This window comes from Tauraco erythrolophus, chromosome 12 (genome assembly GCF_009769465.1).
Source record: "Tauraco erythrolophus isolate bTauEry1 chromosome 12, bTauEry1.pri, whole genome shotgun sequence".
NCBI lineage: Eukaryota > Metazoa > Chordata > Aves > Musophagiformes > Musophagidae > Tauraco > Tauraco erythrolophus.
In genome coordinates, this window is record NC_141476.1 from 10,610,346 (window position 1) to 10,635,776 (window position 25,431).

General features: G+C 67.5%; 2 protein-coding genes across 2 annotated transcripts; both read right to left on the reverse strand.

Annotated features, from left to right (window-relative positions):
- Nucleotides 1–931: 931 nt before the first annotated feature.
- LAMB2 (laminin subunit beta 2) lies at nt 932–11,020 on the reverse strand. Its single transcript, XM_086618786.1, has 33 exons — nt 10,978–11,020; nt 10,632–10,795; nt 10,409–10,544; nt 10,154–10,227; nt 9,857–10,045; nt 9,717–9,780; nt 8,630–8,832; nt 8,422–8,542; nt 7,929–8,117; nt 7,676–7,855; nt 7,487–7,599; nt 7,279–7,358; nt 7,066–7,201; nt 6,762–6,917; nt 6,523–6,650; nt 6,324–6,441; nt 6,017–6,209; nt 5,801–5,944; nt 5,453–5,684; nt 5,214–5,377; nt 4,910–5,134; nt 4,115–4,329; nt 3,926–4,022; nt 3,486–3,858; nt 3,230–3,414; nt 2,912–3,153; nt 2,641–2,844; nt 2,396–2,540; nt 1,891–2,098; nt 1,666–1,807; nt 1,383–1,559; nt 1,145–1,304; nt 932–1,068 (listed from the first exon to the last, which is right to left on the reverse strand). Exons 1-33 carry the CDS (start codon nt 11,018–11,020, stop codon nt 932–934), a joined length of 5,337 nt encoding a protein of 1,778 aa, XP_086474912.1.
- A 435-nt stretch (nt 11,021–11,455) lies between these two features.
- LOC147527967 (laminin subunit beta-1-like) lies at nt 11,456–24,297 on the reverse strand. Its single transcript, XM_086619258.1, is given in 33 exon segments — nt 11,456–11,589; nt 11,767–11,923; nt 12,018–12,215; nt 12,620–12,761; nt 12,853–13,060; nt 13,146–13,290; nt 14,106–14,335; nt 14,410–14,594; nt 14,677–15,055; nt 15,648–15,744; nt 15,834–16,048; nt 16,481–16,705; nt 16,796–16,959; nt 17,442–17,673; nt 18,140–18,283; nt 18,595–18,787; nt 19,413–19,533; nt 19,715–19,832; nt 19,909–20,071; nt 20,106–20,121; nt 20,555–20,671; nt 20,931–21,010; nt 21,142–21,254; nt 21,818–21,997; nt 22,094–22,282; nt 22,634–22,754; nt 22,835–22,993; nt 22,995–23,041; nt 23,121–23,184; nt 23,281–23,469; nt 23,571–23,644; nt 23,760–23,883; nt 23,989–24,297. Coding segments are annotated over 33 exon segments (5,232 nt in total).
- Nucleotides 24,298–25,431: the final 1,134 nt, after the last annotated feature.

Genomic DNA, 25,431 nt, shown 5'->3' on the forward strand with positions numbered 1-25,431 from the left:
CCTGCCCCGCCCCAGCCCGCTCGCCTCGGTTCCCTCTCACGCCGCCGCCGCCCGCTGCCCCTGCCCACGCCGCCTCGCTCCCCGCCGCCCAGGCCCTGCATCCCGCCGCCGGGCCGCATCCCGGCCTCCCGCCGCCGCCCCAGGGGCCTGCCCGCCGCCGCGACTCCAGCCGTCGCCCCCCACCGCCGCGCTGGCCCCGGCCCGTCCCGTCCCGCACTCACGGCCCCGCCCGCCGCTCCGCTCTGTTTTGTTTCCAGCCGAAGTTCCGAGCGGGCCGACTCAGGAGACAGGCCCGAACCCGTGACGCACTTCCGGAAGCCGGCGGAGGAGCCCACGTGACGCAGAAGGACCATGTGGGGGAGCGGTCACGTGACACGAGATGGGGCCGCCCGCGGGTTCGTTCCCTCCCTCTCCCGGCGCCCGCCCCGGCGGCACCATGGCAACGGCGCGCGCCCTGACGCCGTCACGACGATTGCGACCGAGGGGCGATCCGCCCCCGAAGGCGGGCAGGGGCGCGACCCGGCCCGGCGCGTTCCCATGGCAACGGACCGGGCAGTGCGGCCTGGCCGCGGCCTGCCGCAGGTGCCCTCGGGCTGAGGTCCGTGTCCCGCGCCCACCGTGTCCCCGGGCCCGCTGCTGGTCCCGCGGTGCGTCCCCCAGCCCCCCAGCCCGCCCCCGGCCCTGCGGCGTCCCACACCCAGGGGCTGGCAGGGGCAGGCAGCTCCAGCCCCGGAGAGGCTGCTGCGGGGCCACCTCGATGGGCGCGGTGGCCCGTGGCGCGGGGCAGGGCTGCGGCAGTTGTTGCTCTGTAACTTTATTCACACGGGGGAGTGCGCCGCAGCCCCCACCCTGCCCGCCGTCCCGGGGGCTGGCGGAGGCTGGGTGGGAGAGGCTGGGGGCTCAGAGGAGTGGTCCGGGCCCCTCCAGGGGCTCACTGGCAGGTGTTGTAGATCTGGACCTGCTGGTTGATGGTGGCCAGCACCTCCCTCATCCTGGCCTCCAGGCCGCCCAGCTGGGCTGCCTTGGCATCCAGCACCCGCTCATTCCGCTCATACGCCTCCTCAAGCGCTGCGGGGACAGGGGGTACATGGGTCAGCCCGGCCACCCCACGCTGCCACCCCCCGACCCTCCGCCCTGGCCTCACCTCGCAGCCGCTGCAGCTTGCCCTGCGCATCCTGCAGCAGCCCGGCAGCCTCGTCCCACAACCGCTGCGCCCGGCTACCCGCCTGCTGCGCACCCTGTGCCCGGTGCTCCACCAGCTCCTGCGCTGTCCGGTACTGGTCCCTCAGCAGACCCTCCAGGACCTGTCGGGCAGAGGGGCTGGTCAGCAGGACCCCCTGAGCAACCCCCACCAGCCCCCTGCGTGAGCCCCGCTCACTCACCTGCTTGGCCTCGCTAGCTCGGTCCCGCGCAGTGCCGGCTGCCTCTTGGGCACGCGTGGCCGCCAGGCTGTTGTTGGCGCGTTTCACCTTCAGGGCGTCCATCTGTCTGTCCAGGAGCCCAATCTGCTCCATGGCACCAGCCAGCCGCTGCTCTGCACTCACTGTCTGGGCCTGCATCTGGGGAGTGGCAGCATGGGGGACGGGCACAGTCAGGGTGCTTGCATGGTGGGACAGGTCCCTGCCTGTCCCTGTGGGGGCAAGGCCATGGGGACGGGGCCCTTACCGTGCCGAGGGCTCTCTCGCTGTGCTGGATGTCACCAGTGGCATGGTGCAGCGCCTGCTCGGCCATGCTCTGAGCTTGCCGTGCTGCTTCCAGCGCCTGCTGCACTGCCTCGGCTGTGCCTCGCACCCCCTCCGCCCGTGACCTGTGGCCGGGGTGGCACAGCCTCAGCGCCAGCCCAGGCTGGGCGTCCTCGGAGTGGCTGCATCCCCATGTCCCTGGGCTCACCTGGCCCGCTGGGCGTCCTGCAGCAGCTGCCCAGCCTGACGCACGTCACCAGCCGTCTGCTCCAGGATGGCGTCCACGCTGGCCAGGCTGCGCACCCGCGCCTTGATCTCCTCGGCCAGGTGGTGGATCTGGGCCGGTGCAGCGGGCAGTGACAGCTCCAGCACCCGGCTGGCCACCACCTCGATGCTCTCAGGATCGGCCCCCTCCTCTGTGGGTGGGAGCCATCAGTGTCTCCCCGGTGGCATGCCACGACAGAGGGGACAGGCAGACAGAGGGGTGGTGGAGGGCAGGGGGCAGCCATGGGGAGGGAGCGCGGGGCAGGGCAGGACAGCAGGACGGGGGATGGCTGGTGGGGCATGGGAGGGACCGTGCAACACAGCGGGGTGCTGGGGTGGTGCAGTACAGCCCACACGCAGTGCAGGGACCATGCAGCACAGCGCAGCACAGCGCAGAGTCACGCAGCGCCAGGCAGGGGCGGCCAGCCCCCCAGCACGCCGGCACTCACGGCTCAGGAAGGCCTTGACATGGTTGATGAGCTCCCGCAGCTCCTTGTTGGAGCTCTCCACGCGGGCCCTGGTCTGGTTCGCCTTGTGCAGGGCTGCCTGCGCCCGCAGCCGGGCCTCGTCTGCCTTCCCCTTGGCCTCGGCCACCTGGGCAGGGGCACAGACCCTCAGCACTAGCCCCAGGGCTGTGAGGGCTGGGGGTCACGGCCGTGCTGCCCACTCCCACCAGCACCCGTGTGCCACGTGCCTTGTGAGAGAGCTCGGCCACATCGCCGGCAGCCCGCCGCAGCTCCTCCTGGGCATGCCGTGCACGGTCCAGCGCGCTGTCAGCAGTGGACACGGCCCCGCTGCAGCTCAGACCCCCGCAGCGCCGAGACCCGTCCTCATCCTGGCACCCAGCTCCCCCGCAGGGGCTCTCGGCACAGGGCACGTCGCCTGCTGCGCCACAGACCTGCAAGGCAGCATGGGCTCAGGGCAGAGCCGGGCACTGTCTCCCCGACCCCCTCCCTGCATCCCACCTTCTCGTTGAGCGGGTGCATGCTCAGCGCCCGCGCCCTCGCCGCCAGGTCCATCAGCGCCCGCCGGCTGGCCGCGTTTTGGCGATTGAAGTCGTCCCGCCGGCTGGCCAGGAGCTGCTCAGCGCGACGCCGGGTGGCCACCGAGGTGCTGACAGGGCTGGGCACGGTGTGGGTGGAGGCGTCTGCTCGGCGCTCCGCCTCTCGCGACTCCCCGTGGGACTGGCGGATGCTGTCGTAGGCACCTGGGGGTGGCAGGGGCACCGTCAGACCCCTGGCTGCGGCCCCGCCACGCCGGCACAGCTCTGTGGCACGGCTCACCAAGGAAATTGGAGGTCTTGAGGGCGTGCAGCCGCTGCTCCAGGTCCTGCAGGCTGTGGTTGAGGGCGCGGGCACCTCGGTCCACCGCACTCAGCACGTGGCTGGCATTGAAGTTGGCGTCCTGGGCGGCCGTCAGCTCCCCCTCCAGCCGCGTCAGCCCCTCTGTTGCCTCCTCAATCTGACGCCTGCAAGGGAAGGGGGTGACAACCCGTCCCGGGAGCCACCCTGGGAGTCCTGCCCCACGCTGGGTGCTCACCGCAGCCCCTCTGTGGCATGTGTAAGGTGGGTGGCAGTAGTGGCGGTGGTGTTGCGGGTGGCCACCACGTCACGCACGATGGTCAGGCTCTCCTCCAGCCGCCGGAAGGTGCCTTCGAAGGCACCAGCGGCCCCGGTGTGCTGCAGGAGGCTGGCCCGCTGAGCCAGTGCCTGGGTGCGGGTGGCCAGGTCCTGCACCACTCGGTCCCAGTCCCCAAAGCAGGGGTGGCAGGGGTGGCAGGCAGGGAAGGTGCCGGCGAAGCCCCGGGCGCACTGGTCGCAGCGGATGCCTGAGATGCCGGGCCGGCAGTCGCAGTGGCCACTGCTGCGGTGGCACTGGGCACTGGCGACGCCACGGGGGTCACAGTCGCAGGCTGCGGGGAGAGTGGGGTCAGGGCGTCGCAGGGCCCGCTGCAGACCTCCCTCGGCCCTGGCTCTCACCTCGGCACTGCTGCTGTGGGTTGCCCCAGTGGTGCTCCTGGCAGTCGGCACAGGTCCTGCCCCCAAAGCCTGGCTGGCACAAGCACTGCCCCGTGAACTGAAGGACACAGCGTGTCTGAGACTGGCACTGCTGCAGTGCACCTCCAGCCCCAGCCCAGCCCCCTGTCCCTTGGCCCTGTCACATCTCACCTGGTTGCAGGCAGGTGTTTGGGCGTGCTGGGGGTGGCAGGCACAGGGCTGGCAGCCCTGCCCGCTGCCCAGGTTCCAGAAGTTGGGGCTGCAGCGGTCGCAGTTCTGGCCCTCCACGTGGGGCAGGCACTGGCACTGCCCGCTGCGCCCATCGCACTGGCACTGCTGGGGCCCACAGGTGCTGGGGTCGGTGCCCAGTGTGTTGCAGGAGCAACCTGGAACCAGACAGGTGCTGAGCAGGGACAGGGATGGGGACAGGGAGGGGGGCATTGAAAGGGGATGGAGACAGGATGAAGACAGGGATGAGATGGGCATTAGATTGGGATGGAGATGGGATGGGGGCTGCAGATGGTATAGGGACACAGGCAGGGACAAGATGGGCACGGTGATGGGTGAGGATGGAGGCAGGATGGAGATAGAGATTGGACAGGGATGGGATGGGAACAGGAAGGAGGTAAGGTGAGAACAGTATGGGGACCACTGATGGGGATAGGATGGAGACAGGACAGGGTCAGGATAGAGATGTGATGAGGACAAGATGGTGACAGAGCCAGGGTGGCAATGGGGGATGGGACGGCAACAGGGACAGGAATGGGCATGAGATGAGGATGTAGATGAGATGGCATGAGTTGGGCATGGGGACAATGACGGGGATGGGGGCACAGTGCCGAGGCTGGGCAGAGGAGATAGCCCGGAGCAGGGCAGGGCTGCAGGGACCCCACAGTGCTGTGCACAAGCAAGGGCAGCCATGGGCGCGCACGGTCCCCAGGGACATGCTGGGCCATGGGTACTCACGCCTGCAACTGTGCCATGTGGCGTCCCCATAGTAGCCAGGTTGGCACTCAGCACAGTGTGGCCCTGCCGTGTTGTAGAGGCAGCGCAGGCAGCGCCCTGTGCGCCGGTCACACGCCTCTGGGTCCGTCATGTCGATGTTGTCATGGCACTGGCAGGGCAGGCAGCGCCCGCCGGGCTGCAGCGGGTCCCCATAGTACCCAGGGGCACACTCATCGCAGCGGGGACCTGCTGGCACAGGGCATCGGGCAGTGCCTGGGGACATGGGACCCACAAGGGCACTGAGCATGCTGTGGCAGGCACCCACCTGTGTACCCAGGGCTGCAGTGGCAGACAACCTGCTGGGAGCGGCTGTCCTGGTAGCAGGAGGCAGCGAAGTGGCGGGGGCTGCTGGGCCCATCAGGGCAGGGGCAGGGCCGGCAGTGCTGCCCGGAGCCCAGTGCTGGGTTCCCAAAGTGCCCGGCCGCACACCTGTGGGCAGGCGGTCAGCAGGGGCCAGGGCTGCCAGCGGCACCCTGCACTGGTCCGGGCGTGTGCCCTGCTCACCTCTGGCACCTCTCGCCGTCCGTGTGGTCACGGCAGCGCAGGCAGCTGCCCGTCCAGGGGTCACACTCCTCGGCATGCCCATTGCACTGGCAGGGCCGGCAGGCGGGGAAGCCCCAGTGGCCAGGCTGGCAGCGGTCGCAGCGTGGGCCGTGGGCACCCTCACGGCAGGAGCACTGCCCCGTGGCACTGTCACAGACGGTGCTCACCGACCCCTCACTGCTGCACTGGCATGCTGAAATGCACGGCACCCATGGCGTCTGCCCCTGGCACACGGGGAGCATCCCTCCCCAGCCCCGGGGTGCCCAGGCTCCTCTCCGGGCTGGGGTGGCACAGCCCCGCAGTGCTCACCTCGGCATCCGCCAGGCCCGAAGCCGAAGGTTCCCGGGGAGCAGCGGTGGCAGCGCCGTCCCATGACGTTGGGTTTGCAGCGGCACTGCCCGCCCTGGGGCTGGCACTCGGCGCTGAGCGAGCCCTGGGGGTCGCAGAGGCAGGCTGCGGGCAGAGAGTGGAGTGAGTGGCGGCAGCTGCCACGGGGCGCAGGATGGGGCACAGGGCTGTACTCACGCAGCGCCCCATCGTGCAGGATGGCTGAGAGACTGTGCAGAAGGCTGGAGCAGGGCTCGGCCACCGGAGAGGGCCCCGCGGCGTGGAAGGGCTGGGCACAGCGATACCGCTCAAAGGTCTTCCGGCGCTCTATGGAGCCAGGGTCGCCCGCAATAAACATCTCCAGCGAGGAGTAACGGGGCAGGAGCACCAGCTGCCAGGGGGCAAGTCAGTGGGATGTCACACTCATCTCTCCCCGTCCCCTACAGCCACATCCTGTCCCCATAAAGGGTTGGTGTTCCCATCCCACTGCCCAGCTGCCCCTCACCGAATCGATGAGCACGCTGGCAGCGGGATCCTGCCGAGCAGCAGCACAGCCCAGCTCCAGGCGGAGGGTGTAGGAGACGCCCCGCTCCAGGCAGACGGGTCGGGGCAGCACCACGTACCTGGAGGGGTCAAAGCAGAGCACAGGCAGCCGGGTGCCTCCCACGAACCCTGGCACAGCCCAGTTGAGGCGAGGCACTCACCTGGCACCGGATGGGAGGCTGGTGGAGAGCTGGTCGTCAGCCGGGATGGTGTTTCCACAAGGGCTGCTGGCAGAGACGGGGCTGGGGCGCAGCACCCTCACCCTCACCTCCTGCCAGGGCTCTGGGTGCTGTGGGCAGAGAAAGGGCTGTGTCAAAAAGCCTCGCCATTCGGTGCTCCCCACCGCCACCTCCCAATTTGCTGATACAGCCCACAGCCAGCTTCACCATCTGGCGCTCACCTGGGGCTCGTAGCGGATGATCACATCATACTCAGTGGAAAAAGGCACATCGCTCACGTGAAACTCCACCCAGCTGCCCTCCAGCATGCGGGCAAAGCCCATCCCCGTCCATGAAGCTGGGTGGTCCATGGGGGGCTCACGCTGCACCACGGAGCCCTGGTATGAAGTGGGGGGTGTGAGATGGGACCCTAAAAATTACCTTGGCTGGCAGGTACCGCTCTGCCAGCTTGGGAACGCCTCAAAGAGCCACCTGGTGCCCTGCTCTGCCTGACGTTCCCCCTCCAGGGACACCTTCATCCCTCACCTGATGCAGCCGAGCATCCTCAGCCTCGTAGGTGTAATGGTCCGGGTTGATGCGGTAGAAGCCGGGTTCCACCTGGCTGCACTGCCGTCCCACTACATGGCTTCGGCACCGGCACTGTCCTGTTTCCACAGTGCACCTGGTACCCCAGCAATACCATCAGCCCTGATGCCTGCAGGGATGCCTCTCGCCCCCTGCATCCCCACAAAGACTCACAGGTTGTCGTGGGCACCTCCCACGTCGCAGTCACAGGGCCGGCAGCCCGGGAGGTCGTGGCTCAGCCCCCAGTGCTCAGGCTGCAGAGGGCAAGGGTGTCACCCTGACCCCCACGCTGCAGTGCCATGGCCCCAAGCACGATGTACAGCCCTGAGCTCCACGCACGGCCCTGAGCACCATGCACAGCTCACAGCACAGCCCCACTCACCAGGCACTGGTTGCAGTTGTGCCCGGTCACCAGCCGCTTGCAGAAGCAGTCGCCACTGACAGAGTCGCACTGGCTACCCTCAGCCACCGTGCCGCGGGGGTCACACTGGCACCCTGCGTGGAGAGCCAGCAGTGTCTGGCGGGGCCGAGCCACGTGCCTGGCCCCAGTGGGTGCCACCCCAGTACCTACGCTGGCAGCCCTGCGGGTTGGCAGCACTGAGGCCGAAGAAGCCAGGTTTGCAGCGGTCGCAGCGAGGACCAGCCACGTGCTCCTTGCAGCGGCATTGCCCCGCGATCAGCCCCCGGGCTGGGTCGTCGTCGCCGTCGCAGAGCCCCCCATCCAGAGAGCCCTCGGGGTCGCAGTCGCAGGCTAGGGGCACAGGCAGGGTCAGCGCCACGACCCCCCCGGCACAACCCCACACCGCACGCTCCCCAGCACCAACCTCGGCACACCGCGGGGTCCCGCAGGTCCTTGCTGGGGTCCTTGTAGTAGAAGGGCTTGCAGAGGTGGCAGCGGCGGCCCATGGTGTTGTGCTGGCAGTTGTCACACACGGCCCCGCTGGTGTTCCCCGTGGCCAGGAAGACAGCCATGTCGAAGTGGCACCGCCGCGAGTGCTCGTTGCAGTCGCAGCCTGCAGGGACGGTGCTGCGGCACGGCATGCAGCACCCCAACCCCCTGCCTGGCGGGCAGCACCCCAGGGGCAAACCTCCCCAGCCTTGACCCTTCTCACCCTCGTATGCAGCACCTCGACCCTAAACCTCCCCAAACCACAGCAAGCAGCATCCCAAACCCCCCACAGACAGGCTGCAGGTTGCCGGTCCCCATCCAACCACATCCCCACATGCAGCACCCCAAAACCCCTGGCACGGCACAGCAGGCCAGCCCTGGCATCGGGATCTTCGTGCCAGGAGCCGGTGCCAGCGCAGGGCACTCACGGCGGCAGGCGTTAGTGCTGGAGCCCTCGGCCGGGCGCCAGGGCAGGTCGTGGTAAAAGTCCTCGCAGCGCTCACAGTTCAGCCCCTGCGTGTGGTGCTTGCAGACACAGCGCCCGTGCACCTGCCGCGATGACACGGTGAGGGGCTGCAGGACTGGGCAGCGTAGCCACCCATCTCTGGTAGGGGACAAGGGGCCGGCTTGCCTTACCATGCCATCGGTGGTGGTGGGGGTCCCGCTGAGCGGGGCACACTCGGAGGCGTGCCCATAGCAGAAGCAGTTCCCACGCATCACCAGCTCATAGAGTGCATAGTAGTACTTCTCCCGGATCTCCCGCCGTGAATCCAGCAGGTTGTCCCCCAGCGTGTGCAGCTTGGTAAGGTTCACCCGCAGGTTGGTGACGCGCAGCAGGTCTGGGGCAGGGAGGGAGAGACCGGCTTTGGCACGGGGTGGCTGGGCACCCTAGCTGGGCTCAGCTCCGCCTGGCACAGCTAGGGTGGGCTGTGCACGGCCACAGGGCCGCTAGCCTGTGTGTGGCTGGTCTGTGCATGTGTGCATGGCATGGGGTGTCAGTGCAGGGCTGCACACCATCGGGCTGGGCTGTGCACAGCTTTCTATGGCACAGCTTGTTGGCACAGGACTGCGTATGGTTTGGCTCACATGCACATGGTTGCACGTGGCCAGGCCGGGCTGTATGTAGTGGCGGCGGTTCAGCTCTCGTGCACGTGATTGTGCGCGGGCAGGTGGGTATGGGCAGGCCCCCCCAGTAGATGCAGGCTGTGCCTCCACCAGCGAAGAGCAAACGCCCTGGGCGTAGGTCTCCTTTCTGGGCACCGGGGCACACATGCCTGGGGGCTGTGCCCAGAGGATGGCTGTGCCTGGTGGGCGCAGCCTGGGGGCCCTGGCAGGACAGGATGGCTCCCACGGGACTGCAGCTTCCCAGTAGTCCTGCCCTGCAGATTCCATCCCCTCCAGCTCCCAGCCTAAATTTAGCCCTGAGTGACTAACCCACTGCATCCTGCACTCAGCTTGACTCCTCTGCCCATCACCAATCCCATCCTGCACCATGGCTGCCGATGGGCACTGGGCTCGGCTCCGGTACAGCCATCTCCTGCTCGACTCAATGCACCCCAACCTTTAGCTGCTCCCACAGGGGTGGGGTGCAGGAGAGGCCCAAGAACCCGCAGGCTGGATCTGGCCCTGACCCCACTGTGGGGCTCAGAGCAGGGAGAGAGTGGCCAAAATAGCTGCGCCCAAAATAGAGCAGCCAGGCAGGAGCCTGAAGCGGACGACTCACTCTGGATGGCGGGGCTGTAGGGATCCCGGATGGGGATGGCGGGGTCCAGCACGCGATAGATCACCTGGGGGGGAACAGCAGGACAGTGAGGGGAGATCTGGGGGTCCCCTAACCCTCCTGGGGCGCTGCCAGGGCCTCACCTCCCCCTCAGTGGAGGGCTCGATGTCAGAGTAGCGGGACTCGCAGATGACGTCGTCAATGCGACGTGGGGGCCCGCGGGGGACATGGGGGAAGGCAGTGGCACAGTCGTAGGCGAAGTAGCGGTAGACCTTCCAGCTGCGCCCGAAGTCAGCCGAGCGCTCCACCAGCATGGCCGCAGGGCGGAAGGTCTGCGGGACACCCAAGTGGGACGGGGGCCGGTCCCACAGCCCTCATCCCATCCTGTACCGTCCTGTCCCATCCCATCCCATTCCAGGTACCCATGTGCCAGGACCCACCTTGAAGGTCATGATGAGGTGGGTGAAATGGAACTCAGCCTCCAGGTCCAGCTGGATGCTGACATGCTCCACGCCTGGGGACGGCACACGTGACTACCAGAGCACCCACCCACGGGTCCCTGGGGCTCTTCTCCCCCAACTCTGCCACGGACCAGGGGCGCGGCCGTGGCCACTGGCTGAGTCACACTTCCTCAGCGTGGGAGGAAGGGAAGGAGAGCCCCCCGGGACACCCTGCCACCCCCGCCTGCTGCTCACCGTTCTCTGACTGCCACCAGGCTTTTTTGGGGCGAGGGGCGAAGGTGGTGACCACGTTCTCGATGCGGTGGCTGTCAGCGTTGGTGCGGGCGTCGTAGGGCCGCCGCGAGTCACAGACGAAGCACTTCTTCTCCTCCTGTGCGCGGAGGGGCTCGGTGGTGCGTGTCCCCCGTCCCATCCCTGTCCGGTCCCCCCATCCCCGTCCGGTCCCAGCCCCACTCACCTGGAGGTGGCTGACGATGCAGTAGGGCTGGGGCCGGCGCAGCCCGCAGGTGGAGGTGGCACTCAGACGGGGGGCTCGCCCCACCAGCAGGTCCCCGGTGGCCGGGTAGCAGCTGCCGCGGGCGCAGCCCTGAGGGGAGTCAGGGGCCGGGGCAGTCCCAAGCCCTGCGGGGCAGCGGGCGGCTGAGCCGGGGCGGGGGGTGGGGGGTGCCGAGGCCGGGGCTGCCCCCGCTGCCGCCCGGGGCCCCTTCCGCGGCCGCCCGGAAACGGCGGCGGGGCCGGGCCGGACCCTGGCCCCCACCGGGCCCCGCTGGTGGGGGGGAGGGGGCGGCGGGGCGCGGACTCACCGGCCAGCAGCGGCAGCAGCAGGAAGGCACCGGGGCTCCGCATCGCGGGGGCGCAACCGGGGCGCAAAGGGCGCGCAAAAACGGCGCAAAAGGGGCGCTCGGCAGGTGTCCGGCGATCGGATCCCGTCCGGTCCCGGTCCCGCCCCGCCAGTGCCAGTTCCCGTCCCCGGCCCCGTCCCGGTCCCTCCCGTCTTCCCCTCGGAGTTGGGCGGCGGGCGCAGCGCTCGGGGCTGCGCGGAAAGCGCGGGGCGGATCCCGGCCGGAGCGGGGAGCGCGGGCGCGGCCGGCCGGAGGCAGGAGGCAGGCGGGGGACGGGCAAGGGACAAGCAGGCACCGGACACAGGCAGCCGCTGTTCAGGGATTTATTCGCAGGCGCGGCCGCGTTACAAGTGCCCACGGAAGGCGACGGGACCCCCGGGCTGCTGGGAGCGGGGTGGCTGCGGGGTAGGACCGGACCCCGGATCGCAGTCCCCGGTCCCTAGCAGGTGGCGTAAGCGTTGGCCCTCTCCCGGATCTCCTCCAGCAGCCCCCAGACCCGCTGCTCCAACGCTTGCAGTCGCGTCGCTTTCGCCGCCATCACCCGCTCGTTTGCCCCGAAGTGCTGCTCCAGCTCTGCGGGACGGGGGCATGGTGGGGGTGCAGCTCCCCACCATGTCCCCCACCCACGTTACCCTTGGGGCACCAGGCGGGATGTGCCTGGGGGGACAAGGGGAGACATGCCCAGGGAGGTGGGCACCAAGCGGGGTCGGGGTGGCGGGGAATGCCCCCCACCACACGCTCCCTTCTCACCTTCCAGCTTCCTCTTGCTGCTGTTGGCCTTGTCCAGGAGGTCCCGGGCCTCTGCCGTGAGCCGTGTGACGCGTTGCAGGGCCCCACCGGACGTCCCGGCCAGCCCGCTCACCCGGCCCTTCAGCACCACGTAGCGCTGCGTCACCTGCGCCAGGTCCTGGTGGCACAAAGGCATGGTGAGGCTGAGCCCCCTCCCTGGGTCCCCGTACCCCCTCAGTGCCGCGCCGCAGCCAGGGATGGCCGAGCCTCACCTGGCTGAGCATCCCTGAGGCAGCAGTGGCACGCTGTGCCCCGTCCTTGGCTTGCTGGGCCACGCGGCGGGCATCCCGGCCCCGCTTCTGCAGGGTGGCAACGCGCTCTGCCAGCTCCCGCAGCCGCCGCTGCGCTCGGGACTCCTTCCCCTCCAGCGCCTGCAGCCTGCGCTCCGCCTGGGCACGCACGGGCACTGGCTGCCAGCAGGCACGGCGACCACCGCACCCACGCTGCCAGCCCCATCGCCTTGGCAAACCCACAGTGCCCACCCCACACCATCCACGTCCCCCTGGCACAGCCTCACTACCCCTGGTGTGCCCATGGTGTCAACCTTGCTCTCCATGGCACTAACCCAATACCTGCATGGCACTGACTCCGCTATCCCCAGTGACCCCACAACACTGACCCCATTGCTCCCAGTGCCCCCATGGCACTGACCCTGTTACTCCCAGTACCTCCACAATACTGACCCCATTGCACCCATGGCACTGACCCTATTGCCCCAGGATGCCCAAAGCACCATCCCCACTCCTCAGCCATGCTGGTGGCACTGGCCCCACTCCCCCAACCTCTGTGTACCCACAGCCCTGGTGCCCCTCACCTCCTTGACTCTGCTCTCGGCCATCCGGATGGCATCCTTGGCACTCTGCAGGGCGCTCCCCGCCGCTGTTGCCTGAGCCCGTGCCACCTCCAGCGCCTGTTGCGTCCCTGCCAGCTCATCCCTCACACCCTCTGCTCGATCCCTGAGGCAGCAAGGGCAGCTCCAGCCCCTGCCAGCACTGCAGGACAGACCTCCATCCCCTTGCCCGCCCCAGCACGTCCCCCATTACTTACCTGGCATCCTGTCCCTGTGCCAGCAGCCCCCGTGCTGCAGCCAGCCCCTGTGCCGTGCTGTTCAGCACCGCGTCCACTCCTTCCAGTTGGCTGATGCTCTCCCGCATCTCCCGCAGCAGCTCCTGGATCCGGCCGGGGCTGCTGGGCAGCGAGATGTTCAGCACCTGCCGGGCCACCAGCTCGATGCTGCCCGGGTCAGCTCCCTCCTCTGCAGGGACACGGCAGCAGGGTGGGCTGAGGGTGGGCACACTGACCTCCACCGCACCCACGTGCCCACCCCGGGCCAGCGCTACCTGCCAGGAAGGCCTTGATGCGGCGGATGAAGTCACGCAGCTGGGCCGTCGCCTTCTCTGCACGGCTGCGGGCAGCCTGTGAGCGCCCCAGTGCCTCCTCCGCCCGGCTCCGTGCCCCCCGTGCCAGCTCCTGCACCTCCTGTGTCTGCAGGGGCATGGGGCTGAGCGGGGGGCACAGGGCGGTGCTGAGAGGGGGCATGGGGGTGGGCAAAGGGGTAGGAGGGGACATGTGCAGGGGTGAGATGGGGGCATGCAAGGGAGTGTAATGGGGTGTGCAACAGGGGACATGCAAGAGGACACAACAGGGTGTGCAACAGGGTACAAGGGGGCATGGGAGGGGGGTGTGCAAGGGAGAGCAGCAGTGGCCCAAAGGGGCATGGAAGTGGCATAAGGGGCATAAGAGGGACATAAAAGAAGGGATGTGATGAGGGCATGGAAAGGGCACAAGCAGGACATGCAAAGGGACATGCAAGGGGGAACGCAAAAAGGTGTAAGTGGGACATGGAAGGAGACATCAAATTGGCGTGGAAAGGTGACAAGCAGGATGTTCAAGGGGGCACAAAGATCCATGCAAAGGGGCAGAGAAAGAGCGCAAGCATACTGTGCACGGGGACACCAAAACATGACATGGAGCCACCACCCCTACCTTCTGCGCTACAACCCCCAGCTGCCCCAACGCCGCCTCCAGCTGCTGCGAGGCGTTACGGGCGCTGCTCAGGGCTTGAGCTGAGACGGGCAGTGCCCCTGTGCACCCGGTGCCACCGCAGCGCCGTGTCCCTGCACCGTCCTGGCACAAGGCTCCTCCGCAAGGTGCTTGCTCGCAGCTCCGGTCCCCGGGTGCCCCACAAATCTGCAGTGATGCCAATGGTGGAGATGGCAGCTCAACGTTGCACGAGGGGAGACCTGGCATTGGGGTCTCCCCCCACGTGCCTACTTACCCTCCACTAGTCCTGTGCTCACCTTCTCATTGATCCTGGTGATGCTGAGTCCCATCACCCGTTTCTGTGCCTCCCGCAAGGATTTCCGTGCCGCAGCCGCACTGCGGCGGAAAGCATCACCTCGCTGTCGCAGCACCCGCTCAGCCGCCCGCCGTATTGCCTGCGCCTTGTTCAGATCACCGGCCGTGCTGTTGGCCACCGCCTCTGCCTGCCGTGAGTCCTCCGCCGATGCCAAGATGCTGCGGTAAGACTCTGCGGGTGCCAGTGTCAGGGTGCAGCCAGAATGGTTGCCACTGAATCCCCCGGTCCTCGCCGGATGCTCTTACCGCCAAATCCAGCTGCCGCCACGGTGCTGAGGAGGATTTGAAGGTGGGAGGTGGTTCGGTTGAGGCCCGTCAGCTCACGGCTCAGCCCAGCTAGCCGGTCGCGGTGCTGCACATCTGCCTGTGCCAGCTGATCCAGATGTTGCTCCAGCTCTTGGAGCTGCTTCCAGAAATTGTCCAGCTCCATCCTTTGGACAGGGGAGAGGAGTCTCAAGGATTTTTGAGTGACAAAAGGGGGGCCCCTCCCCCGAGCCCACCGCTCACACTTGCCTGGTGCCATCCAGCCGCTCAGGCAGCCCGTTGAGTAGGGGGCTGCCAGTGCTGCCCCCCTCGCCCAGCAGCTGCTCCACGCGCCCCAGGGCCTCCTCCAGCACCCGCAGGCGACGTGGGCTGAGCAGGGGTGCAGACCTCCCCTCCCACAGTGCCCGCGCCGCAGCCCCCAGGCGCCGCAGCCCATCCCGCAGGCTGCCCAGAGCTGGGTCCCAGCGCCCGAAGCAGGGGTGGCAGGGCAAGCAGCGGGGGAAGGCCTCCTGGTAGCCCCGCTGGCAGCGGTCACAGCGCAGCCCCCCGAAACCCGGCCGGCACTGGCACTGCCCGCTGTCCTGCTCACACTGCGGGCTCTCAGCGCCCAGCGGCTCGCACTCACAGGCTGCGGAGACAGGCGGTGGTGGGTCCTAGCCTCCCCAGGGGCCCCCATGTCCCCAGAGTGCCACCATGTACCCAGCGTCCCGCTGTGTTCCCCTGCATCTCCAGGGTCCCACCATGTACCCAGGATCTCCTGTATCTCCACATTCCCACCATGTACTCAGGGTCTCCTGAGTCCCCCATGTCCCCAGAGACCCACCGTGTCCCCAGGCTCTTCTATGTCCCCAGAGTCCCACTGTGTATCCAGGGTCCCCCATGTCCCCAGAGTCTGATCATGTCTCCAGCATCCCGCTATGAGTCCAAGGTCCCCCATGCCCGAAAGGTCTCATCACATCCCCATGATCTCATCATGTCCCCAGGATCTCCCAAGACTCCTGAGTCCCCTGTGTTCCCAGTGTCTCCCCAGGGCCTGCGTATTGGAAGTCTCATTGTGTCCCCAGGGTCCCTTATGTCCCCAGGGACCCCCATGTCCCTAGAGTCCCACCGTGCACCCAGGGTCCCTCAGTGACTCTCCGTTTCCCCAAGACCTGCCATGTCCCCGGACACCCCACATCCCCAGAGCCCCTGCGCCCCTGGTCCCTGGAACATGCCCCCACCTCGGCACTCCCGCTCGGGGTCTCCCCAGTGATGCTCCTGGCACTGGGAGCAGATGCGGCCACCGAAGCCGGGCCGGCACTGGCACTGCCCTGTCACCTGCAGCAAGAGTGGTGTGCTCAGCGGGGCAGCTGACTGGGTGCTGGGAGGGCAGTGGAGCCATGCTGAGTTGCTATGGAGGGGCTCACCGCATTGCAGGCGGGGTGCAGGGCGTGCGTGGGGTGGCAGCCGCAGGGCTTGCAGCCCCCTGCCCCCCCCAGGCTCCAGAAGTGGGGTGCGCAGCTGTCGCAGCTCTTGCCCACCACATTGGGCCGGCAGGCGCAGGAGCCTGTGCCACGGTCGCAGTCGCAGGCGCTGGCAGCGCAGTGGGAGGCCAGGGTTCCCCGCGGGTCGCAGCCGCAGCCTGTGGGCAGGTGGGTGGCTGCGTGGGGCTCAGCTCATACCCCCTGCCCAGGCGATGCCTTCCTGGCACCTGGCCCCAGCACCCCAAATCCCCTGCCTGGCCCTGAACCCATGCACAGCCCCAGCCCGCCCATCCCAACCCCCCCGCATCAAACTGTGGTCCCTGTCTCCTGCCCAGCACCAACCTCGGTACAGCCTCAACCTCTCCTGACAGCCCCAAACCCCCCCGGCCCTGACCCCACCCAGCGTCAAACCCCCAGACACCCCAAAACCTGCCCCCCCCCCACTCCCCTCATCTCCCCATACCCCAACACAGCCCCAAGCCTCACCCCCACCCCAAGCCCTTGCGTCACCCCAAAATCCCCTGCGCATCCCCAAACCCTCACACAGCCCCAGCTCAGCACCCGCTGCCCCGGTGCAGCCCCCTGCTCACGCCGGCAGCTGCGCTGCAGGGCATTGCCGTAGTAGCCAGGCTGGCAGTTGGCGCAGCGGGGCCCGGTAGTATGGTACAGGCAGCGCAGGCAGTGCCCCGTGCGGGGGTCGCAGGCCTCGGGGTCGCTGGCGTCAATATTGTTGTTGCACTGGCAGGGCCGGCACACGCCGCCCTCTGTCTCCGGTGCCCCAAAGTAGCCAGGGGAGCAGCGGTCGCAGCGGGGCCCTGCAAGGAGTCAGGGTCCATGGGTAACAGGGGTCCCACAGCTCTGGTGCCAGGGGGTCCCCACTGCACAGCACTCGCGCTGCCCCTCACCGGTGTATCCGGGTGCGCAGAGGCAGACAATGTGGTGAGTCTCCTCATCGGCGTGGCAGGCGCTCCCGTGGTAGTGCCGTGTGCCAGGATAGCCGGGGCAGGGGCAGGGCCGGCACTGCTGCCCTGAGCCCAGCACCGGGTTCCCATAGTAACCGTCCTGGCACCTGCAGGGACAAGGGATGAGTACTCCAGGGGTCCATCCCACCCCACGATCCCATCTCATTCATGCCATGCCATGCCATGCCATGCCATGCCATGCCATGCCATGCCATGCCATGCCATCCCATCTTATCTCATCCATCCCATCATATTGCATCCTGCTAACCCACCCAATCTCACCCCATCCTATCCCATCCCATCGTATCCATCCCATCATATCCCATCCCATTGTATCCCGTCCTATCCCATCCCATCCCATCATATCCCATCCCATTGTATCCCATTGTATCCCATCCCATCGTATCCATCCCATCATATCCCATCCTATCCCATCCCATTGTATCCATCCCATTCCATCCCATCTTATTGTATCTATCCCATCATATCCCATCCTATCCTATCCCATCCCATCGTATCCATCCCATCCCATCCCACCATGCCATGCCATGCCGTGCTGTCCCACCCCCTCCCCTCTGATCCGGTTCACCTCTCGCAGTGCCGGCCGGTGGTGTGGTCGCGGCAGCGCAGGCAGCTGCCCGTCCGGGGGTCACACTCCTCAGCGTGCCCATTGCATTGGCAGGGCCGGCAGGCAGGGAAGCCCCAGTGGCCGGGCTGGCACTGGTCACACTGCCGGCCCACTACGCCGGGCTGGCACTGGCACTGCCCACTCACCACATCGCACAGCTGTGACACCGAGCCCTCCGGGAAGCAGGCACAGGCTGTGGGGTGGCACGGCTTGCGTCAGGGACATGGGTGCAGGGACACAAGGACGGACAGACAGACGGACAGATGGGGGACCAGCACCCAGGACATGCCTAAGCCAAGGACTACAGCACAGGAGGACTCACGTGGACATACGGGTGGGCAGACGGATGGGCAGCTGGACAGATGAGTGAGTGCAAGGCAGAGCAGCACCCATCTCAGGCAGGAGCACGGGGCTTGGACGGACAGATGGATGGATGGATGGATGGATGGATGGATGGATGGATGGATGGATGGAAAGACGGATGGACAGAGGGAAAACGGGGCCCCAACCCATGGGCCGCAAGGCAGCAGGGCTGAGGTGGATGCATGCATGGACAGATGGACAGACAGACAGTGAACAGGCAGAGCTCTGACAGGTGGACGGACAGACAGATGGGAAGGACAGGGACGGGAAGGGAAGGCACAGGTTCCGCTACTCACGGCTGCAGCCCAGGGGCCCGAAGCCGTAGCTGCCCGGGGCGCAGTGGTCGCAGCGCCGGCCAAGGACGTGGGGCTTGCACTGGCACTGCCCTCCCTGCACCTGGCACTCACTGCTGCGGGAGCCCTGTGGGTCGCACTGGCAGGCTGCGGGCAGCAGGGCCGGCATGGGGCCAGGGCCGCCCTGCCCACACCCTGCCCACACCCTGCCACCATTCCCTACTCGCACCCTGCCTCCATTCCCTGCCCACCCCTGCAATGGGCACGGCCCCATCCTGAACCACCACACCCCATGTGGTCTCATCCTGACCCACTGGAACAGATATCTCTGCCCACACCCGCCACCGGCACGGCTCCATCCCCACCCACCACACTGGGCAGGGCTCCACTGTCACCCACCGCCTCGGGCACGTGCCCCGACCCCGGCAGGGTGCCCTGCCCGCGGCAGCCCCACTCACGCAGCCCCCCGCCGTGCAGCAGGGCCGAGATGCTGCAGACCAGGCGGGTGCAGGCCTGGGCCAGGGGCGATGGGGGGACCATGCGAAACGCCTCCAGGCACCGGTACCGTTCCAGCTCTTCCCGGCGTGCCGCCGCCGCCGCCTCTGGCCCGTGGAAGCCAGGCAGCTCTGACACCCGTGGCAGCAGCACCAGCTGTGCCAGGCAGTGGGAGTGGGAAAGGAGATGGGCTGAGAGGCACAGCCACCTCCTGCCATGGGACCTGGCCTCTGCTCCAGGGCCAGATCCATCTGCCCCAGGGCAGCCCCAAACCTGCTGGGGGCTCAACTGCCCCAGCAACAGCCCAGCAATGTCCCTAGCCCCATTGATATTCCCATCTGAATTGCCACCCCCACAGGCATCCTTATCCCTATCCCCGTTGACATCCCCAAGACCAGCCCCAACTCCATAGACATCCCCAGCTCCATTGATATCTCCATTCTCATCCATATGCCCATCTCAATTCTCCATTCTCATTCCCATCCCTATTTCCATCCCCATTCCCTTTCCCCATTCCCTTTTCCATCCCCATTCCCATTCCCATTCCCATTCCCATTCTCATCTCCATCCCCATCCCCAACCCCATCCCCATCCCCATCCCCATCCCCTTTCCCATCCCATTCCATCCCATCCTCATCCCCATCTCCATCCCATCCCATTCTATCCCCTGTGGAGCCCCAGAGGGGGGTCGCTGCCTACCCGAGCCTGTGGTCACCCATCCCTGCCCATCACCCCACCCCGGCTGAGTCCCAGGCGTGGGGCGCAGCAAGACCCTCCTCACCGAGTCGATGAGGATGAAGGCTCCAGGGTGGCGCTGGGTGACACCGGCCCTTTGAAGCCGCATAGTGACCTCGTAGGGGGTGCTGGGCTCAAAGCAGAAAGGCCGGGACAGCAGCACGTATCTGTGCAGAGGCAGGTGTCAGGGCACGGGCACAATGGGACCATGGGGATGGCCAGGGGACAGCAGCAGCACCTTCCTTGTCCCTGTCCCCATCCCCGTCCCCATCCCCATCCCCATCCCCATCCCCATCCCCATCTCCATCCCCATCTCTCCCCACCCCACCCCATCCCGTCCCGTCCCACCTCTGGCTGTGGGGCAGACTCTCACGGTACATCTGCTCGGAGGGCAGTAGGTTCCCGCAGCGAGGGCTGGTGGGCAGCACCCGGGAGCTGACGCTGACCACAGCCTCCCAGTCCTCGGCTGACTGCGGTGACAGGCGAGCCGGTGTTAGGGCCGTGCCATACACGCTGTGGCCAGCCCATGCCTGTGGTCGCACTCACCTCAGGCTCATAGCGCAGCAGCAGCTCGTAGTCCATGGGGTAGGGCACGTCATCCACGCGGAAGGTCAGGCCGGCCCCGTCCCGTACCCGGGCAAACCCCGAGCCTGTCCATGTCACCATGCGCCCGGTGCCGTCCCGGACCACCTCCTCCACGTCCGGCTGGACAGGGACACCAGCATGGCTCGTCACTGGCCCCCAGCTCTGCCTCCCTGGCCACCCCCAGCCTATAGTGCCCGGTCGTGCCCTGCCCCGTGCCCCCATCCCACCCCCCCGGGCTCACCTTTAGGGGCTGCTGGCGGCTGCGGCGTGAGGGGACGCGGGGCTGGGGAGTGCGGGGGGAGCTGCGCTGGCGCCGCAGGCGCCCCTTCCGCCTCACCAGCTCCCTGGTGTCGTACTCCAGGCAGTCCTGGGGCACCTCCGCCCGGACGGTGCCCTGCGGGCATGGGGTCAGGGGACGGGCAGCCATGCATGGGGACAGCCGTGCACGGGCACAGTGACAGCCACATGCAGGACAGGGTGACAGCCATGCACGGAGCATGGTGCATGGTGACAGCCATGCACAAGCCCCGGCTGCGGGTGCAGGGACCCCCCAGGAGACTCACTGGGAGCTGGGGGTGGCTGTGACCGTGGTCAGTGGCCCGCTCGGCCTCGTAGGTGTAGTGGTCAAGGGGGGCGCAGAAGAAGCCGGGCTGTACCTGGTCACACTGTCGCCCCATGAGGTGGGGACGGCAGGGACAAGCCCCATCCTCCATGGAGCACCTGGGGGTGACCAGTTCATCCCTCTGTCCATCCTTCTGCCTGGCTCTGTCCTTGTCCGTCCCTCCCTCCATCTCTGTCCCCATCCCTCTATCTCAGGGGAAGGAGATCCCCCCCTCCATCCCCCCATCCCAGTCCCCTCTGTCTCCCCAGCCCTGTCCCCATCCCTCCATTGATGTCCCAGTCCCTCCCTCCCTCTGTGCTTGTCCCCACTCCCCCCGCACTGTCCCCGTGCCCCACTGGGCGCCGTGCTTGGCCCCACCGGTTGCTGTAGGCTCCCCCGAAGTTGCAGGCGCAGGGCCGGCAGCCCCCCACGTCGTAGCTCAGGCCCCAGAACTCAGGCTGCAGCGAGAGAGGGGGGCGTGGGGCAGGTGTGGGGCCAGCACAGCCTTGGGGACGCTGTGGGGCTGGGGAGAGTCAGGGCCACGGATCACAGCGTGGGGCTGGGCAATGGGGCAGGCTGGGGCACTCACCACGCACTGGCTGCAGGAGCGCCCGGCCACGAAACGTTTGCAATAGCAGTCCCCGCTGATGGGGTCGCAGGGGGAGCTGCCCGCCACCGTGCCCCGTGGGTCACACCTGCATGCTGCCCCACACACACACACGCACCCCAACACGTGAGAGGCTGCCGTGTGGCACCACATGGCCCTGCCTCCCCGTCCCATGTCCTCCCATCCCCCATGCCTCCATCCCACATCCCTCTCTCCCCATCCCTCCATCTCACATTTCTCCATCTCCATCCACTTTCCTCCATCATCCTTCCATCCCACATCCCTCCATCCCTCCATCCCACATCCCTCCATCTCCATCCACTTTCCTCCATTATCCTTCCATCTCACATCCCTCCGTCCCCATCCCTCCATCCCACATCCCTCCATCTCCATCCCTCCATTCACGTTCCTCCATCATCCCTCCATCCCACATGCCTCTATCTCCATCCCTCCACCCACATCCCTCCATCTCCATGCACATTCCTCTATCATCCTTTCATCCCACATCCCTCCATCCTCATCCCTTCACCCTACATTCCTCCATCTCCATCCCTCCATCCACATTCCTCCATCATCCCTCCATCCCCATCCCTTTATCTCCATCCCTCCATCCCTCCACCCCACACCCTCCCATGTGCATCGCTGGGTCCCAGCTCACGCTGGCAGCCCTGCGGGTCGCCGTGGCTGAGGCCATAGGCACCGTGCCGGCAGCGGTCACAGCGGGGACCGGCCACGTTCTCCTTGCAGCGGCACTGCCCCGCTATCATGCCCAGTGCCACATCCGTGTGCCCATCACAGGCACCTCCGTCCAGTGAGCCCGCCGGGTCGCAGTCACACGCTGCCAAAAGAGAGTGACCGTGGGGAGCTGGGGCTGGCAGCACTGGGAGCCATGAGGCCAGTGCAAGCCATGTGGCTGGGGTCTTGGGGCACTCACGGGCACAGGCGGTGGGGGCACGGATGTCGGAGCGGGGGTGCCTGTAGTAGAAGGGCTTGCAGAGGTGGCAGCGGCGGCCCATGGTGTTGTGTTGGCAGCCATCACACACAGCCCCGCTGGTGTTCCCCGTGGCCAGGAAGACAGCCATGTCGAAGTGGCACCGCTGCGAGTGCTCGTTGCAGTCGCAGCCTGCGGGGACGGCGCTGTGGCACAGCATGCGGCACCCCAATCCCATCAGGCAGCACCCCCAGGGGCAAACCCCAGCCTGCAGGACCCCCTATCAAATACCCCAGCAGGTCACACCCCAACCCCAAACCCCCAAATCACAGCCTGCAGCACCCCGACCCCCTCGAACCAAAGACCCACGTGCAGCACCCTCAAAGCACGGCACGTGGGACCCTCAACCCCCACCCCCCCTACCGCCCTCAGGATGTAGAACCTCCCACGCACAACACGCAGGACCCTCCTTGCCCCGACTGGCACGTGGGACCCCAAGTGCCCAGGCGCAGCGCGGTGCCAGTGCCGGCACGGGGCACTCACGGCGGCAGGCGTTGGTGCTGGAGCCCTCAGCCGGGCGCCAGGGCAGGTCGTGGTAGAAGTCCTGGCAGCGCTCACAGTTCAGCCCCTGCGTGTGGTGCTCGCAGACGCAGCGCCCGTGGATCTGGTGGGGAACACCCAGCTCAGCATGGCTGCCGGGTCCCACGGGGCACTGCACCGTGCCGGCAGTTGCCTGTGCCTCACCATGCCGGAGACGGAGGACGTCGGAGCGCCGGGTGCCGGGGCGCAGTGGGCGGCGTGGCCATGGCAGAAGCAGCTCCCGCGCAGCACCAGCTCATCCACGGCATAGTAGTACTTGTGCAACACCTCCCGCCGCGTGTCCAGCAGGTTGTCCCCCAGCGTGGTGCAGTTTGGTGAGGTTCACCCGCAGGTTGGTGACACGCAGCAGGTCTGGGGGGAGGGGAGTGGCACCGTCAGCACCCGCCCGCCACCCACCGGCACCGCAGCCCCACCAGCCCCAGCCACACACCCTGGATGCCTGGGCTGAAGGGATCCGCCACTGGGATGGAGGGGTCCAGCACCTTGAAGATGACCTGGCAGGAGGCAAGGGTAGGTGAGCTCAGACCCCCTAGACTCCCTGACCCTCCCAGCCCCCCAGTCCCTCTCCGCGCCACTGCGGCCCCACGCACCTCCCCATGGCTGGAGGGCTCGATCTCGGAGTAGCGCTGGTCGCACAGCACCTCACCCACCAGCCCCGAGGGCTGGCTGGGGACGCCGGGGAAGAGCTTAGAGCAGTTGTAGGCGAAGTAGCGGTAGACCTTCCAGCTGCGCCCGAAGTCAGCTGAGCGCTCCACAAGCATGGCCGCGGGACGGAAGGTCTGCGGGACACCCAGGTGGGATGGGGGCCATCTCCACAGCCCCTGTGGGTCCGTCCCATCCTGTCCCATCCCATCCCAGGCACCCACATGCTGGGACCCACCTTGAACTTCATGATGAGGTGGGTGAAGTGGAACTCGCCCTCCAGGTCCAAGCGGATGCTGACGTGCTCCATGCCTGGCAGGGATGGGGTGGGGGGGAGTGATGGCCCAGGCTGGGGCAGACCCCTCCCCAGCCACCCGGCCCTGGGCACGCACCCATGGATGCAGCCCTGCTGCTGCCCCGGCCTCACCGTTCTCTGATTGCCACCATGTCCGCTGGCCGTGGGGACCGCTCAGGTAGATGACGTTCTCGATGCGGTGGCTCTCAGACAGGGTTGGGTCCCGCGAGTCGCAGGTGAAGCATTTCTCCGAGTCCTGTGCCAGGGAGCGGCATTGTCAGGGACGGGTGGCTGGAGGCTGTGCTGGTGCCTGGTTGTGCCAGGTCTGTGCCAGGGCTGTGCTGGGGCTGTGCAGGCTCACCTGGAGGTGGCTGACGATGCAGTACTCCTGGGGCCCATCCAGCCCACAGGTGGAGGTGGCACTCAGGCGGGGGGCTCGCCCCACCAGCAGGTTCCCAGTGGCCGGGTAGCAGCTGCCGCGGGCACAGCTGTGGCTCGGGTCGGGCTCCTGCCAGCCCCCTGCCGCCAGCACTCCTGCTGCAGGGAGCGCGAGGGCACGGGCTGGGGGCTGCACCGGGACCCTCAGGTGCCCCCTACTCTCCCGCGCACCCCCAGTCGCCTGCCCAGCACCCACCCCACCCCCAGCCGTTCCATCCCGTCCCATCCCCATGTCCCGACCCACTGATGCAGCACGAAGCTCCATGACCCTGAAAGGTACTGGCAGCAGCGCCAGGGCCTCATGACCGGGGGGCAGGGAGCGGGGCCAGGCAGGCAGCGGGGGCAAGCAGGGGGCTGGCGGCCACAGGGCCAGAGAGGCCAGGCAGGGGGTGGCTGCCTGTGCTCCCGGGGGGCCAGGCAGCCCCGGGGTGCCAAGCGGTGCCGGGGGAGCTGGGAGCCAGGTCAGGCGCTTGCTAATCCCGACGGGGCTCAGCGCAGCCTGGATTCCCCACCGGGATTTGCTGCGGTCAGGCCCTGACTGCTGCCTCTGCCAGCTGGCACCCTCCGCCCGGGCTAGGATCCCGGGTCACCATGGCCCCCAGCACCATGGGTGCATGGGGTGCCCAGCCACACACGGTGCCCCAAGGCCAGCGCTTACCCAGGAGGAGAGTGAGCCCCAGGAGGTCCATGGGCAGCCACGGGCTCTGCCTGGGGGGACAGGGAGATGGCGCTGCTGCAGGGCGTGGGGTACGGCACGGGGCGCAGGGTGGCCGAGGCATGGCGTCTCCCAGTTCCAGCACGGCAGTGCACCCCACAGACAGCACTGGGAAGTGGGGTTGGGTGGGGCAGTTGGGTCTCAAAGTTCCCCAGGGTGGCAGCCAGTGCCCATCCACCCCCATGGCCATGCCCCAGCCCCACACAGCCCCAGGGGACTACAGCACACAGATCCGTGTGCACAGCCGTGCCCTGCACACCCAGACCCTGCATGGGTTGTGCCATGTCCCATCCTGCCCTGCTTGGGGCCAACCCACCCCTTCGCATGTCACTGGTGTCCCTGGGGGCTCCCAGCGCCGGGCCAAGGCCAGCCGGAGAGGGAAGCCAGGAGCACTGGAGCCGGCTGGGCAAAGGCGTCCATGCTGCTGGCCGGGATCCCACTGTTAAATTTAGGCTGGAGCTGCCTTTTGTGCTTCCTTCTCTCCCGGTACCGCCCGCTCCCAGCCTTGCAAGCGCTGGATCAAAGCCTGGCCCCGGCGCTGCCCAAACACATCTTTCGTGTCCCTGCGAGGGAGCCAGCCAGGGCAGGGGGGCTCGGGGTGATGGGGGGAGCCGTAACTCTGCCACCACTGACCCCACTCGAAGCCACACC

Excerpts from the sequence above, each read along its gene's own strand:
- LAMB2 (XM_086618786.1), bottom strand. The coding sequence starts at position 11,020 with ATGCGGAGCCCCGGTGCCTTCCTGCTGCTGCCGCTGCTGGCCG. Across the intron at positions 5,378-5,452 it reads GACGGCGAGAGGTGCCAGAG|GTGTGCGGCCGGGCACTTTG; the intron begins GTGAGCAGGGCA and ends GCCTGCCCACAG. Across the intron at positions 1,305-1,382 it reads GAGCTAGCGAGGCCAAGCAG|GTCCTGGAGGGTCTGCTGAG; the intron begins GTGAGTGAGCGG and ends TCTGCCCGACAG.